Raw genomic sequence first — 18,255 nt, 5'->3', positions numbered from 1 at the left:
GTACTACTACTACTAACATAGTACTACTGTAGTACTACTACTACTAACATAGTACTACTGTAGTACTACTGTAGTACTACTACTACTAACATAGTACTGCTACTACTAACATAGTACTGCTACTACTAACATAGTACTACTACTAACATAGTACTACTACTACTAACATAGTACTACTACTACTAACATAGTACTACTGTAGTACTACTACTACTAACATAGTACTACTACTACTAACATAGTACTACTACTACTAACATAGTACTACTACTACTAACATAGTACTACTACTACTAACATAGTACTACTGTAGTACTACTACTACTAACATAGTACTACTACTACTAGCATAGTACTACTACTACTAACATAGTACTACTACTACTAGCATAGTACTACTACTACTAACATAGTACTACTACTACTAACATAGTACTACTACTACTAGCATAGTACTACTACTACTAACATAGTACTACTGTAGTACTACTACTACTAACATAGTACTACTACTACTAACATAGTACTACTACTACTAACATAGTACTACTGTAGTACTACTACTACTAACATAGTACTACTACTACTAGCATAGTACTACTACTACTAACATAGTACTACTGTAGTACTACTACTACTAACATAGTACTACTACTACTAACATAGTACTACTACTACTAACATAGTACTACTGTAGTACTACTACTACTAACATAGTACTACTACTACTAACATAGTACTACTACTACTAACATAGTACTACTACTACTAGCATAGTACTACTGTAGTACTACTACTACTAACATAGTACTACTGTAGTACTACTACTACTAACATAGTACTACTACTACTAACATAGTACTACTACTACTAACATAGTACTACTACTACTAACATAGTACTACTACTACTAACATAGTACTACTACTACTAACATAGTACTACTGTAGTACTACTACTACTAACATAGTACTACTACTACTAACATAGTACTACTACTACTAACATAGTACTACTGTAGTACTACTACTACTAACATAGTACTACTACTACTAACATAGTACTACTGTAGTACTACTACTACTAACATAGTACTACTGTAGTACTACTACTACTAACATAGTACTACTACTACTAACATAGTACTACTGTAGTACTACTACTAACATAGTACTGCTACTACTAACATAGTACTACTACTACTAACATAGTACTACTACTACTAACATAGTACTACTACTACTAACATAGTACTACTACTACTAACATAGTACTACTACTACTAACATAGTACTACTACTACTAGCATAGTACTACTACTACTAACATAGTACTACTACTACTAACATAGTACTACTACTACTAACATAGTACTACTACTACTAGCATAGTACTACTACTACTAACATAGTACTGCTACTACTAACATAGTACTACTACTACTAACATAGTACTACTACTACTAACATAGTACTACTACTACTAACATAGTACTACTGCAGTACTACTACTACTAACATAGTACTACTACTACTAACATAGTACTACTACTACTAACATAGTACTACTGTAGTACTACTACTACTAACATAGTACTGCTGTAGTACTACTACTACTAACATAGTACTGCTGTAGTACTACTACTACTAACATAGTACTGCTGTAGTACTACTACTACTAACATAGTACTACTGTAGTACTACTACTACTAACATAGTACTGCTACTACTAACATAGTACTACTACTACTAACATAGTACTACTACTACTAACATAGTACTACTACTACTAACATAGTACTACTGCAGTACTACTACTACTAACATAGTACTACTACTACTAACATAGTACTACTACTACTAACATAGTACTACTGTAGTACTACTACTACTAACATAGTACTACTGTAGTACTACTACTACTAACATAGTACTGCTGTAGTACTACTACTACTAACATAGTACTGCTGTAGTACTACTACTACTAACATAGTACTACTGTAGTACTACTACTACTAACATAGTACTGCTACTACTAACATAGTACTACTACTACTAACATAGTACTACTGCAGTACTACTACTACTAACATAGTACTACTACTACTAACATAGTACTACTACTACTAACATAGTACTACTGTAGTACTACTACTACTAACATAGTACTACTACTACTAACATAGTACTACTACTACTAACATAGTACTACTACTACTAACATAGTACTACTACTACTAACATAGTACTACTACTACTAACATAGTACTACTACTACTAACATAGTACTACTGCAGTACTACTACTACTAACATAGTACTACTACTACTAACATAGTACTACTACTACTAACATAGTACTACTGTAGTACTACTACTACTAACATAGTACTACTACTACTAACATAGTACTACTACTACTCAGTAGTACTACTGCAGTACTACTACTACTAACATAGTACTACTACTACTAACATAGTACTACTACTACTAACATAGTACTACTACTACTAACATAGTACTACTGTAGTACTACTACTACTAACATAGTACTACTACTACTAACATAGTACTACTACTACTAACATAGTACTACTGTAGTACTACTACTACTAACATAGTACTACTACTACTAACATAGTACTACTGTAGTACTACTACTACTAACATAGTACTACTACTACTAACATAGTACTACTACTACTAACATAGTACTACTACTACTAACATAGTACTACTACTACTAACATAGTACTACTGTAGTACTACTACTACTAACATAGTACTACTACTACTAACATAGTACTACTACTACTAACATAGTACTACTGTAGTACTACTACTAACATAGTACTACTACTACTAACATAGTACTACTGTAGTACTACTACTACTAACATAGTACTACTACTACTAACATAGTACTACTGTAGTACTACTACTACTAACATAGTACTACTACTACTAACATAGTACTACTACTACTAACATAGTACTACTACTACTAACATAGTACTACTACTACTAACATAGTACTACTACTACTAACATAGTACTACTACTACTAACATAGTACTACTACTACTAACATAGTACTACTGTAGTACTACTACTACTAACATAGTACTACTACTACTAACATAGTACTACTACTACTAACATAGTATTACTGTAGTACTACTACTACTAACATAGTACTACTACTACTAACATAGTACTACTGTAGTACTACTACTACTAACATAGTACTACTACTACTAACATAGTACTACTACTACTAACATAGTACTACTGTAGTACTACTACTACTAACATAGTACTACTGCAGTACTACTACTACTAACTTAGTACTACTACTACTAACATAGTACTACTGTAGTACTACTACTACTAACTTAGTACTACTACTACTAACATAGTACTACTGTAGTACTACTACTACTAACATAGTACTACTACTACTAACATAGTACTACTGCAGTACTACTGCAGCACTGCTACTACTAACATAGTAGTACTGCAGTACTAACGTAGTACTACTACTACTAACATAGTACTACTACTACTAACATAGTAGTACTGCAGTACTAACGTAGTACTACTACTACTAACATAGTACTACTACTACTAACATAGTAGTACTGCAGTACTAACGTAGTACTACTACTACTAACATAGTACTACTACTACTAACATAGTAGTACTGCAGTACTAACGTAGTACTACTACTACTAACATAGTACTACTACTACTAACATAGTAGTACTGCAGTACTAACGTAGTACTACTACTAAAATGATGAAATCTACTGACAAACTATATGTCTCTCTCTCTCTCTCTCTGTACCTGTCTCTCTGTCTCTCTGTACCTGTCTCTCTCTCTGTACCTGTCTCTCTCTCTCTGTACCTGTCTTTCTCTCTCTCTGTACCTGTCTCTCTCTCTGTACCTGTCTCTCTCTCTCTGTACCTGTCTCTCTCTCTCTCTGTACCTGTCTCTCTGTCTCTCTGTACCTGTCTCTCTCTCTCTCTGTACCTGTCTCTCTCTCTGTACCTGTCTCTCTCTCTCTGTACCTGTCTTTCTCTCTCTCTGTACCTGTCTCTCTCTCTGTACCTGTCTTTCTCTCTCTCTGTACCTGTCTCTCTCTCTGTACCTGTCTTTCTCTCTCTCTGTACCTGTCTCTCTCTCTGTACCTGTCTCTCTCTCTCTGTACCTGTCTCTCTCTCTGTACCTGCCTCTCTCTCTCTGTACCTGTCTCTCTCTCTCTGTACCTGTCTCTCTCTCTCTGTACCTGTCTCTTTCTCTGTACCTGTCTCTCTTTCTCTGTACCTGTCTCTCTGTCTCCAGCTCTCTTGTCTCAGGTCGTAGTCTTGGCAGCAGTTCTGGTTCTGGTTGTCATCGCGATTATCTTCCTCATCATCCTCATCGTCCTCTGGAGAAAAGTATTCAGTGTTTTATTATTAGTTTATTATTAATAACTCAGTAATAACTCAGTAGTAACTCAGTAATAACTCAGTAGTAACTCAGTAGTAACTCAGTAATAACTCAGTAGTAACTCAGTAATAACTCAGTAGTAACTCAGTAATAACTCAGTAATAACTCAGTAATAACTCAGTAGTAACTCAGTAATAACTCAGTAGTAACTCAGTAATAACTCAGTAGTAACTCAGTAATAACTCAGTAATAACTCAGTAGTAACTCAGTAGTAACTCAGTAATAACTCAGTAATAACTCAGTAGTAACTCAGTAGTAACTCAGTAATAACTCAGTAATAACTCAGTAGTAACTCAGTAATGACTCAGTAGTAAGTCAGTAGTAAGTCAGTAGTAACTCAGTAGTAACTCAGTAGTAACTCAGTAATAACTCAGTAATAACTCAGTAATAACTCAGTAGTAACTCAGTAATAACTCAGTAATAACTCAGTAGTAACTCAGTAGTAACTCAGTAGTAACTCAGTAGTAACTCAGTAGTAACTCAGTAATAACTCAGTAATAACTCAGTAATAACTCAGTAGTAACTCAGTAATAACTCAGTAGTAACTCAGTAATAACTCAGTAATAACTCAGTAATAACTCAGTAGTAACTCAGTAGTAACTCAGTAATAACTCAGTAATATCTCAGTAGTAACTCAGTAGTAACTCAGTAGTAACTCAGTAGTAACTCAGTAATAACTCAGTAGTAACTCAGTAGTAACTCAGTAGTAACTCAGTAATAACTCAGTAATAACTCAGTAGTAACTCAGTAGTAACTCAGTAGTAACTCAGTAATAACTCAGTAATAACTCAGTAGTAACTCAGTAGTAACTCAGTAGTAACTCAGTAGTAACTCAGTAATAACTCAGTAATAACTCAGTAATAACTCAGTAGTATCTCAGTAATAACTCAGTAATAACTCAGTAGTAACTCAGTAGTAACTCAGTAGTAACTCAGTAATAACTCAGTAATAACTCAGTAATAACTCAGTAGTAACTCAGTAATGACTCAGTAGTAACTCAGTAGTAACTCAGTAGTAACTCAGTAATAACTCAGTAATAACTCAGTAGTAAGTCAGTAGTAACTCAGTAGTAACTCAGTAGTAACTCAGTAATAACTCAGTAATAACTCAGTAATAACTCAGTAGTAACTCAGTAATAACTCAGTAATAACTCAGTAGTAACTCAGTAGTAACTCAGTAGTAACTCAGTAGTAACTCAGTAATAACTCAGTAATAACTCAGTAATAACTCAGTAGTAACTCAGTAATAACTCAGTAGTAACTCAGTAATAACTCAGTAATAACTCAGTAATAACTCAGTAATAACTCGGTAGTAACTCAGTAGTAACTCAGTAGTAACTCAGTAATAACTCAGTAGTAACTCAGTAGTAACTCAGTAGTAACTCAGTAATAACTCAGTAATAACTCAGTAGTAACTCAGTAGTAACTCAGTAGTAACTCAGTAATAACTCAGTAATAACTCAGTAGTAACTCAGTAGTAACTCAGTAGTAACTCAGTAGTAACTCAGTAATAACTCAGTAGTAACTCAGTAATAACTCAGTAGTAACTCAGTAATAACTCAGTAGTAACTCAGTAATAACTCAGTAGTAACTCAGTAGTAACTCAGTAATAACTCAGTAGTAACTCAGTAGTAACTCAGTAGTAACTCAGTAATAACTCAGTAATAACTCAGTAGTATCTCAGTAGTAACTCAGTAGTAACTCAGTAGTAACTCAGTAGTAACTCAGTAGTAACTCAGTAATAACTCAGTAATAACTCAGTAGTAACTCAGTTGTAACTCAGTAATAACTCAGTAGTAACTCAGTAGTAACTCAGTAGTAACTCAGTAACTCAGTAATAACTCAGTAGTAACTCAGTAGTAACTCAGTAGTAACTCAGTAATAACTCAGTAGTAACTCAGTAGTAACTCAGTAATAACTCAGTAATAACTCAGTAGTAACTCAGTAATAACTCAGTAATAACTGAGTAGTAACTCGGTAATAACTCGGTAATAACTCGGTAGTAACTCAGTAATAACTCAGTAATAACTCAGTAGTAACTCAGTAATAACTCAGTAATAACTCAGTAGTAACTCAGTAATAACTCAGTAGTAACTCAGTAATAACTCAGTAGTAACTCAGTAATAACTCAGTAATAACTCAGCAATAACTCGGTAGTAACTCAGTAGTAACTCAGTAGTAACTCAGTAGTAACTCAGTAGTAACTCGGTAATACCTCGGTAATAACTCGGTAGTAACTCGGTAATAACTCGGTAGTAACTCGGTAGTAACTCGGTAATAACTCGGTAATAACTCGGTAGTAACTCGGTAGTAACTCGGTAATAACTCGGTAATAACTCGGTAGTAACTCGGTAGTAACTCGGTAGTAACTCGGTAATAACTCGGTAGTAACTCGGTAGTAACTCGGTAATAACTCGGTAATAACTCGGTAGTAACTCGGTAGTAACTCGGTAGTAACTCGGTAGTAACTCGGTAGTAACTCAGTAATAACTCAGCAGTAACTCAGCAATAACTCAGCAGTAACTCAGCAGTAACTCAGCAATAACTCAGTAATAACTCAGTAATAACTCAGTAATAACTCAGTAATAACTCAGTAGTAACTCAGTAATAACTCAGTAATAACTCAGTAGTAACTCAGTAATAACTCAGTAGTAACTCAGTAGTAACTCAGTAATAACTCAGTAATAACTCAGTAGTAACTCAGTAATAACTCAGTAGTAACTCAGTAGTAACTCAGTAGTAACTCAGTAATAACTCAGTAATAACTCAGTAGTAACTCAGTAATAACTCAGTAGTAACTCAGTAGTAACTCAGTAATAACTCAGTAGTAACTCAGTAATAACTCAGTAGTAACTCAGTAGTAACTCAGTAGTAACTCAGTAATAACTCAGTAATAACTCAGTAGTAACTCAGTAGTAACTCAGTAGTAACTCAGTAATAACTCAGTAATAACTCAGTAATAACTCAGTAATAACTCAGTAGTAACTCAGTAGTAACTCAGTAATAACTCAGTAATAACTCAGTAATAACTCAGTAGTAACTCAGTAGTAACTCAGTAGTAACTCAGTAATAACTCAGTAATAACTCAGTAATAACTCAGTAGTAACTCAGTAGTAACTCAGTAGTAACTCAGTAATAACTCAGTAATAACTCAGTAGTAACTCAGTAGTAACTCAGTAGTAACTCAGTAATAACTCAGTAGTAACTCAGTAGTAACTCAGTAGTAACTCAGTAGTAACTCAGTAATAACTCAGTAATAACTCAGTAATAACTCAGTAGTAACTCAGTAATAACTCAGTAGTAACTCAGTAGTAACTCAGTAGTAACTCAGTAGTAACTCAGTAGTAACTCAGTAATAACTCAGTAGTAACTCAGTAGTAACTCAGTAGTAACTCAGTAGTAACTCAGTAATAACTCAGTAATAACTCAGTAGTAACTCAGTAGTAACTCAGTAGTAACTCAGTAGTAACTCAGTAGTAACTCAGTAATAACTCAGTAGTAACTCAGTAGTAACTCAGTAATAACTCAGTAGTAACTCAGTAATAACTCAGTAGTAACTCAGTAGTAACTCAGTAATAACTCAGTAGTAACTCAGTAGTAACTCAGTAGTAACTCAGTAGTAACTCAGTAGTAACTCAGTAATAACTCAGTAGTAACTCAGTAATAACTCAGTAGTAACTCAGTAGTAACTCAGTAGTAACTCAGTAGTAACTCAGTAGTAACTCAGTAGTAACTCAGTAATAACTCAGTAGTAACTCAGTAGTAATTCAGTAGTAACTCAGTAATAACTCAGTAATAACTCAGTAGTAACTCAGTAGTAACTCAGTAGTAACTCAGTAATAACTCAGTAATAACTCAGTAATAACTCAGTAATAACTCAGTAGTAACTCAGTAGTAACTCAGTAGTAACTCAGTAATAACTCAGTAATAACTCAGTAGTAACTCAGTAGTAACTCAGTAGTAACTCAGTAGTAACTCAGTAATAACTCAGTAGTAACTCAGTAGTAACTCAGTAGTAACTCAGTAGTAACTCAGTAATAACTCAGTAATAACTCAGTAATAACTCAGTAGTAACTCAGTAATAACTCAGTAGTAACTCAGTAGTAACTCAGTAATAACTCAGTAGTAACTCAGTAGTAACTCAGTAGTAACTCAGTAATAACTCAGTAGTAACTCAGTAGTAACTCAGTAGTAACTCAGTAGTAACTCAGTAGTAACTCAGTAATAACTCAGTAATAACTCAGTAGTAACTCAGTAGTAACTCAGTAGTAACTCAGTAGTAACTCAGTAATAACTCAGTAGTAACTCAGTAGTAACTCAGTAATAACTCAGTAGTAACTCAGTAGTAACTCAGTAGTAACTCAGTAGTAACTCAGTATTAGTTCCAGTAGCTGAATCTCGTCTTCTCTTCTTCTTTGTTCAGAAACCTCGTTATGAAGTTCGTTGGAAGGTGATCGAGTCTGTGAGTCCCGATGGTCAACAGTACACTTACATCGACCCCACGAGCCTTCCTTACAACTCCACCTGGGAGGTACCCCGAGAACACGTAGTACTAGGTAATACTGACACGTAGTACTAGGTAGTACTGAGACCACGTAGTACTAGGTAATACTGACACGTAGTACTAGGTAGTACTGAGACCACGTAGTACTAGGTAATACTGACACGTAGTACTAGGTAGTACTGAGACTACGTAGTACTAGGTAATACTGAGAGGTGAGTTTACTTTAACTTTAACCCTAACCCTCTCTCTCTGTCTGTCTGTGTCTGCCTGTCTGTCTGCCTGTCTGTCTGTCTGTCTGTCTGTCTGTCTGTCTGTCTGTCTGTCTGTCTGTCTGCCTGCCTGCCTGCCTGTCTGTCTGTCTGTCTGTCTGTCTGTCTGTCTGTCTGTCTGTCTGTCTCTCTCTCTGCCTGTCTGTCTGTCTGTCTGCCTGCCTGCCTGTCTGTCTGTCTGTCTGTCTGTCTGTCTGTCTGTCTGTCTGTCTCTCTCTCTGTCTGTCTGTCTGTCTGTCTGTCTGTCTGTCTGTCTGTCTGTCTGTCTGTCTGTCTGTCTGTCTGTCTCTCTCTCTGCCTGTCTGTCTGTCTGTCTGTCTGTCTGCCTGCCTGTCTGTCTGTCTGTCTGTCTCTCTCTCTGCCTGTCTGTCTGCCTGTCTGTCTGTCTCTCTCTCTGCCTGTCTGTCTGTCTGTCTGTCTGCCTGCCTGTCTGTCTGTCTGTCTCTCTCTCTGCCTGTCTGTCTGCCTGTCTGTCTGTCTCTCTGTCTGCCTGTCTGTCTGTCTGTCTGCCTGCCTGTCTGTCTGTCTGTCTGTCTCTCTCTCTGCCTGTCTGTCTGCCTGTCTGTCTGTCTCTCTGTCTGCCTGTCTGTCTGTCTGCCTCTCTGTCTGCCTGCCTGTCTCTCTGTCTGTCTGCCTGTCTGTCTGCAGGTCAGGTGTTGGGTTCAGGTGCTTTTGGTCGTGTTGTCGAGGCGACGGTCTCTGATCTGCTTCACTCTCACTCGATGACTAAAGTTGCTGTGAAGATGGTCAAACGTACGTAAATGATCCTATGTGTGTGTGTGTGTGTGTGTGTGTGTGTTTGTGAGTGTGTTCATGGTTTCATTCCCATTTCCAGTGTAAACATCGACCGTGTAAAGTTGTGTAGTCATGGTTACTAGAGATCGGAAGGAGGCAAAATGTCATTTCTTCAGTCCTGGTTAAGGTTTGGCTAATAAGTATAGCTTTGTGTTTGTGTTTGTGTGTGTGTGTGTGTGTGTGTGTGTGTGTGTGTGTGTGTGTTTGTGTGTGTGTGTGTGTTTGTGTGTGTGTGTGTGTGTGTGTGTGTGTGTTTGTGTGTGTGTGTGTTTGTGTGTGTGTGTGTGTGTGTGTGTGTGTGTGTGTGTGTTTGTGTGTGTGTGTTTGTGTGTGTGTGTGTGTGTGTTTGTGTGTGTGTCTGTTCAGAAAACAGTGGTGCAGTTCAGTCTCTGATGTCAGAGTTGAAGGTTTTGGTTCATCTCGGTCCTCATCTGAATGTTGTCAACCTACTGGGAGCGTGCACTAGAGGAGGTACACGCTTTAATCCTGATTTAATCTTAAACTAACCCTGATTTAATCCTGACTTAATCCTAAACTAACCCTGATTTAATCCTGACTTAATCCTAGACTAACCCTAAACTAACCCTGATTTAACCCTAAACTAATCCTAAACTAATACTGATCTAATCCTGACTTAACCCTAAACTAACCCTGACTTAATCCTGACTTAATCCTGACTTAATCCTAAACTAACCTTGACTTAATCCTGACTTAATCCTAAACTAACCCTGACTTAATCCTAAACTAACCTTGACTTAATCCTGACTTAATCCTAAACTAACCCTGACTTAATCCTGACTTAATCCTAAACTAACCCTGACTTAATCCTAAACTAACCCTGACTTAATCCTGACTTAATCCTAAACTAACCCTGACTTAATCCTAAACTAACCCTGATTTAATCCTGATTTAATCCTAAACTAACCCTGATTTAATCCTAAATTAATCCTAAACTAATCCTGACTTAATCCTAAACTAACCCTGACTTAATCCTAAACTAACCCTGACTTAATCCTGACTTAATCCTAAACTAACCCTGACTTAATCCTAAACTAACCCTGATTTAATCCTGATTTAATCCTAAACTAACCCTGATTTAATCCTAAATTAATCCTAAACTAATCCTGATTTAATCCTGACTTAATCCTAAACTAACCCTGACTTAATCCTAAACTAACCCTGACTTAATCCTGACTTAATCCTAAACTAACCCTGACTTAATCCTAAACTAACCCTGATTTAATCCTGATTTAATCCTAAACTAACCCTGATTTAATCCTAAATTAATCCTAAACTAATCCTGATTTAATCCTAAATTAATACTAAATTTATGATGAAGTCTAAATTCATACTAAACTGAATATTTTCATAATAAACTAATCCTAAATAAACCTTAATCGATATCACATCTTTCTGACTCTGTGTGTGTGTGTGTTTGTGTTTGTATGTGTTTGTGTGTGTGTGTGTGTGTGTGTGTGTGTGCTTATGTGTGTGTGTGTGTGTGTGTGTGTGTGTGTGTGTGTGTGTGTGTGTGTGTGTGTGTGTGTGTGTTTAACTGTGACCTGTCTGTCTCTCCAGGTCCTGTCTATCTGATCACAGAGTTCTGTCGTCATGGAGACCTGGTGAACTACCTGCAGCGGAACAAACACACCTTCCTACAGAGTGACACACACACCAAGAGGTTAACACACACATACACACACATACACACACACACACACACACATACACACACACACACTATACTAACATGTTGTGTGTGGTGTGCAGCGATGCTGACGGAGGTTACATGGACATGAATAAAGAGGAGAACGCTCAGTACGTGGCCATGAAGGAGCTCAGCTACGCCGACATCGAACCTGCGGTGTACGAGACGCCGTACAAACCGTCAGGTGACACAAATACAACAAGTTCACCTGTCTGCATGTGGGTCATATTTATACTCATTATTCATTAATTGCTCATCTATGATTATTGATTATTGCTTATTGTTCTCCTTCAGACCAGCAGGAGGCGCTGTCTGTCCTCCTCAGTGACTCTCCTCTCCTCAGCCTCAACGACCTCCTCAGCTTCTCCTACCAGATCTCTCAGGCCATGGACTTCCTCTCCTCCAGAAATGTACAGTCACTGATCACTACATCACTGATCAATACATCACTGATCAATACATCACTGATCACTACATCACTGATCAATACATCACTGATCAATACATTACTGATCAATACATCACTGATCAATACATCACTGATCAATACATCACTGATCAATATGTTGTGTGTAACGTGTTGATGGCGTGCACTAACGTGCAGTAACGTGTTGATGGCGTGCACTAACGTGCAGTAATGTGCAGTAACGTGTAGTAACGTGCTGATGGCGTGTTGATGGCATGCACTAACGTGCACTAACGTGTTGATGGCGTGCAGTTACGTGCACTAACGTGTTGATGGCGTGTTGATGGCGTGAAGTAACGTGCACTAACGTGTTGATGGCGTGTAGTAACGTGTTGATGGCGTGCAGTAACGTGCACTAACGTGTTGATGGCGTGTAGTAACGTGTTGATGGCGTGCAGTAACGTGCAGTAACGTGCAGTAACGTGTTGATGGCGTGTTGATGGCGTGTAGTAACGTGTTGATGGCGTGCAGTAACGTGCAGTAACGTGCAGTAACGTGCAGTAACGTGTAGTAACGTGTTGATGGCGTGTTGATGGCGTGCACTAACTTGTAGTAACGTGCAGTAACGTGTTGATGGCGTGTTGATGGCGTGTAGTAACGTGCACTAACGTGTTGATGGCGTGTTGATGGCGTGTAGTAACGTGTTGATGGCGTGCAGTAACGTGCAGTAACGTGTTGATGGCGTGCACTAACGTGTAGTAACGTGTTGATGGCGTGTAGTAACGTGTTGATGGCGTGCACTAACGTGTAGTAACGTGTTGATGGTGTGCAGTAACGTGTAGTAACGTGCTGATGGCGTGTTGATGGCATGCACTAACGTGCACTAACGTGTTGATGGCGTGCAGTTACGTGCACTAACGTGTTGATGGCGTGTTGATGGCGTGAAGTAACGTGCACTAACGTGTTGATGGCGTGTAGTAACGTGTTGATGGCGTGCAGTAACGTGCACTAACGTGTTGATGGCGTGTAGTAACGTGTCGATGGCGTGCAGTAACGTGCAGTAACGTGCAGTAACGTGTTGATGGCGTGTTGATGGCGTGTAGTAACGTGTTGATGGCGTGCAGTAACGTGCAGTAACGTGCAGTAACGTGCAGTAACGTGCAGTAACGTGTAGTAACGTGTTGATGGCGTGTTGATGGCGTGCACTAACTTGTAGTAACGTGCAGTAACGTGTTGATGGCGTGTTGATGGCGTGTAGTAACGTGCACTAACGTGTTGATGGCGTGTTGATGGCGTGTAGTAACGTGTTGATGGCGTGCAGTAACGTGCAGTAACGTGTTGATGGCGTGCACTAACGTGTAGTAACGTGTTGATGGCGTGTAGTAACGTGTTGATGGCGTGCACTAACGTGTAGTAACGTGTTGATGGTGTGCAGTAACGTGCAGTAACGTGCACTAACATGTTGATGGCGTGCAGTAACGTGCAGTAACGTGTTGATGGCGTGCAGTAACGTGTTGATGGCGTGTAGTAACGTGCACTAACGTGTTGATGGCGTGCACTAACGTGTTGATGGCGTGCACTAACGTGTTGATGGCGTGCACTAACGTGTTGATGGCGTGTAGTAACGTGTAGTAACGTGTTGATGGCGTGCAGTAACGTGTTGATGGCGTGTAGTAACGTGCACTAACGTGTTGATGGCGTGCACTAACGTGTTGATGGCGTGCACTAACGTGTTGATGGCGTGCACTAACGTGTTGATGGCGTGTAGTAACGTGCAGTAACGTGTTGATGGCGTGTAGTAACGTGCACTAACGTGCACTAACGTGTTGATGGCGTGCAGTAACGTGCACTAACGTGTTGATGGCGTGTAGTAACGTGCACTTACGTGTTGATGGCGTGCACTAACGTGTTGATGGCGTGCACTAACGTGTTGATGGCGTGCACTAACGTGTTGATGGCGTGTAGTAACGTGCACTAACGTGTTGATGGCGTGCAGTAACGTGCACTAACGTGTTGATGAAGTGCAGTAACGTGCACTAACGTGTTGATGACGTGCAGTAACGTGCACTAACGTGTTGATGGCGTGCAGTAACGTGCAGTAACGTGCAGTAACGTGTTGATGACGTGCAGTAACGTGCACTAACGTGTTGATGGCGTGCAGTAACGTGCACTAACGTGCACTAACGTGTTGATGACGTGCAGTAACGTGCACTAACGTGTTGATGGCGTGCAGTAACGTGCAGTAACGTGCAGTAACGTGTTGATGACGTGCAGTAACGTGCACTAACGTGTTGATGACGTGCAGTAACGTGCACTAACGTGTTGATGGCGTGCAGTAACGTGCAGTAACGTGCACTAACGTGTTGATGACGTGCAGTAACGTGCACTAACGTGTTGATGACGTGCAGTAACGTGCACTAACGTGTTGATGGCGTGTAGTAACGTGCACTAACGTGTTGATGGCGTGTAGTAACGTGCAGTAACGTGTTGATGGCGTGTTGATGGCGTGCAGTAACGTGCAGTAACGTGTTGATGGCGTGTAGTAACGTGCAGTAACGTGTTGATGGCGTGTATTAACGTGCACTAACGTGTTGATAGCGTGCAGTAACGTGCACTAACGTGTTGATGACGTGCAGTAACGTGCACTAACGTGTTGATGACGTGCAGTAACGTGCACTAACGTGTTGATGGCGTGTAGTAACGTGCACTAACGTGTTTATGGCGTGTTGCAGTGCGTCCACAGGGACTTGGCAGCGAGGAACGTTCTGGTCTGTGAGGGGAAGCTGGTGAAGGTCTGTGACTTCGGTTTGGCCCGAGACCTGCAGAAGGACCAGGACTACGTCGCCAGGGGCAACGTAAGTTAACAACCTGATTTGACCTCGTTAAAGAAGAATTGATTATTGATTATTGATGATGACATGATGATCACATGTTTTATGTCAGAGCTTCCTGCCGGTGAAGTGGATGTCTCCTGAGAGCATCTTCCAGAACATCTACAGCTCTCAGAGCGACGTCTGGTCCTACGGAGTCCTGCTGTGGGAGATCTTCTCTCTCGGTAACGTTCATCCTGCTCTGACAGGAAGTTAACTCCCTGCAGAGATTAAACCAACAACTTATTTTACTTTCATTTACTTCATCTGTTGTTTATTAGCTTTTTTTGCTATTCTTAGTTTTTTGTTGCTAACTGCTAGTTTATTTTAGTCTCATTAACTCACCTGTCAGTCAGGTCCTGCCTCTCTCATCCTGGGCTAGTTATTCCTCTCGCCTGGTTTCACCTGCAGCTCATTGGCTCGTTAGTCCCTCAGTATTTCTCAGGTTGTGTTGTGTGTTAGCTGCTGAGCTCTCCAGTGTTTCCTTCTTCTTCTTCTTCTTCTTTGCCTGCTCTGACTTGAGCTGATCTCCTGGTTGTGACTCTGCCTGCATTCATGAAGTAAACTGAACTTCTCTTTTAAGTCATCTGTCTCTTTGTTGTGCTTTTGGGTTTTTCTCCAGAACCAACACGTCACTTTGTTTGTATAAAACAGATTTTTGTTGTTCATAAAAGACAAAAATGATGTTTTTGAATAATTAATGTGTTCATGTCTGTTTAAACACTCTGATTTGAATGCTGTGTGTTTTGTCCCAGGTGGGAGCCCGTACCCTGACCTCCCTATGACCCAGGAGTTTTACTGCGCTCTGAAGAGAGGATACCGTATGAACAGACCCGAACACGCTCCACACAACATGTATGACACACAGCTGCAGATCTGCTTAACATATGAGGACAGTTTGTCCTAAACAGGTTTAACTGTAGAGCAGTGGTTCCCAACCTGGGGGTCAGGACCCCCACCAGGGGTCACTGGATTAATGAAAACAGTTCACGAGATAATAGACCACACTTTCTTCAGATGTTTGCTTTGTGGCAGATTCCTTAAACTGCAGCGTGAGTCCATTAATGAACTAATGAATGAATCATTACTGTTTTCAGCTTCGATGTGATGTCACAGTGCTGGGAGGAGAAACCTCAGGACAGACCTGCTTTCTCCTCATTGGTCGTCTCCATCGGCAACATGCTGACGGACGACTACAGGAAGGTAAAGAAATAAGTGACTTCCAACTTCAGCCCAGCTTGAGTCTAACTTCAGTCCAGCTTGAGTCTAACTTCAGTCCAGCTTGAGTCTAACTTCCCTCCCTGTGTGCAGCGCTTCCTGCAGCTGACGGAGGACTTCCTGCGGGGAGAGACTCCGGCTGTTGTCGTTCGATCCAGAGCTGCAGACATCCAGCTCAACGGTGATTAATCACTTTATTGATCAATAATAATAATTTATAACGATTACAGATTATTGATGACTCACCTGTGTCACATTATATAAACCCCGCCCATTCTCTGTGTTAGCAGGAAGTCCCGCCCCCCAGGTGGAAGTTCACCTGTCGGAGGCGGAGCCACAGGAGGCAGGCCCCTCCCACGGCACTTACATCATCCCCATCACTGACATCACCATAGAAACCAGCGGTGATGCTGCGCTGGACGCAGTCAGGTACGATGACGATGATGATGATGATGGTGGTGGTGATGATGGTGGTGATGGTGATGATGATAATGATGATGATGGTGATGATGGTGATGATGATGATGATGATGATGATGGTGGTGATGATGATGATGATAATGATGATGATGGTGATGATGGTGATGATGATGATGATGATGATGATGGTGGTGATGATGGTGATGATGATGATGATGGTGGTGATGATGATGATGATAATGATGATGATGGTGATGATGGTGATGATGATGATGATGATGATGATGGTGGTGATGATGGTGGTGATGGTGATGATGGTGATGATGGTGATGATGATGATGATGGTGGTGATGATGGTGATGATGGTGATGATGATGATGGTGGTGATGGTGATGATGGTGATGATGATGATGATGATGGTGGTGATGGTGATGATGGTGGTGATGATGATGATGGTGGTGATGATGGTGATGATGATGATGATGGTGGTGATGATGGTGATGATGGTGATGATGATGATGGTGGTGATGGTGGTGATGGTGGTGATGGTGATGATGGTGGTGATGGTGATGATGGTGATGATGGTGGTGATGATGATGATGGTGGTGATGGTGATGATGATGATGATGATGGTGATGATGATGATGATGATGGTGATGATGATGATGGTGATGGTGATGATGATGATGGTGATGATGATGGTGGTGATGATGATGATGGTGGTGATGGTGATGATGGTGATGATGATGATGGTGGTGATGATGGTGATGATGATGATGATGGTGATGATGATGGTGGTGATGATGATGATGGTGGTGATGGTGATGATGATGATGATGATGATGGTGATGATGATGATGATGATGGTGATGATGGTGATGGTGATGGTGATGATGATGGTGGTGATGGTGATGATGGTGATAATGATGATGATGGTGGTGATGGTGATGATGGTGATGATGATGATGGTGGTGATGGTGATGATGATGATGGTGGTGATGGTGATGATGATGATGATGGTGGTGATGATGATGATGATGATGGTGATGATGATGATGGTGATGGTGATGATGATGATGGTGATGATGATTATGGTGGTGATGATGATGGTGATGATGATGATGATGATGATGATGATGATGATGATGATGATGATGATGAAGGTGATGATGATGATGATGAAGGTGATTTCTCCTCTGCAGCCCTCAGCTGTCAGACTCCCAGGATACTCCTGGAGCACAGGAAGTGACATCATCAGCAGACAGACGGGAGGATGAGGAGGGTGAGGCGTCATGCAGCCGTGATGAAGATGAGAGCCGCCGTGATGAAGATGAGAGCCGCCGTGATGAAGATGAGAGCAGCCTGTGAGGAAGAGCGGAGGGTGAAACAGTTTGTACAGCAGATTCTGAATCAGATTATAACTTTATAATATTCACCTTTATATTCTTCATTACTCTGAATGATTCTGCAGTGTGTGTATATCTGCTTTATATCAGATATGTTTAATAACAGTTATATATATGTTATATATGTTATATATATGTTATATATATGTTATATCAGTGTATCTGCAGCTT

General features: G+C 39.8%; 1 protein-coding gene across 2 annotated transcripts in view; it reads left to right on the top strand.

Moving 5' to 3' along the window:
• The window catches only part of LOC133993700 (platelet-derived growth factor receptor beta-like), a 24,444-nt gene extending 6,189 nt beyond the window's left edge, over window positions 1-18,255 (top strand). The window contains exons 13-26 of one of the 2 annotated variants that reach the window (XM_062432716.1): window positions 4,343-4,437; window positions 8,912-9,044; window positions 9,910-10,014; window positions 10,423-10,527; window positions 11,635-11,737; window positions 11,827-11,948; window positions 12,059-12,174; window positions 14,903-15,025; window positions 15,114-15,225; window positions 15,796-15,895; window positions 16,138-16,243; window positions 16,352-16,439; window positions 16,549-16,687; window positions 17,881-18,255. In XM_062432716.1, coding sequence (XP_062288700.1) covers window positions 4,343-4,437; window positions 8,912-9,044; window positions 9,910-10,014; window positions 10,423-10,527; window positions 11,635-11,737; window positions 11,827-11,948; window positions 12,059-12,174; window positions 14,903-15,025; window positions 15,114-15,225; window positions 15,796-15,895; window positions 16,138-16,243; window positions 16,352-16,439; window positions 16,549-16,687; window positions 17,881-18,046 — 1,613 coding nt within the window. In that variant the 3' untranslated portion in view covers window positions 18,047-18,255. Of the gene's footprint in view, window positions 1-4,342; window positions 4,438-8,911; window positions 9,045-9,909; window positions 10,015-10,422; window positions 10,528-11,634; window positions 11,738-11,826; window positions 11,949-12,058; window positions 12,175-14,902; window positions 15,026-15,113; window positions 15,226-15,795; window positions 15,896-16,137; window positions 16,244-16,351; window positions 16,440-16,545; window positions 16,688-17,880 lie in introns of both variants that reach the window. The other variant, XM_062432715.1, reaches the window with a different exon arrangement.

This window comes from Scomber scombrus, chromosome 14, assembly GCF_963691925.1.
Source record: "Scomber scombrus chromosome 14, fScoSco1.1, whole genome shotgun sequence".
Lineage (NCBI taxonomy): Eukaryota > Metazoa > Chordata > Actinopteri > Scombriformes > Scombridae > Scomber > Scomber scombrus.
This window is presented reverse-complemented; position numbering and strand designations above follow the sequence as displayed.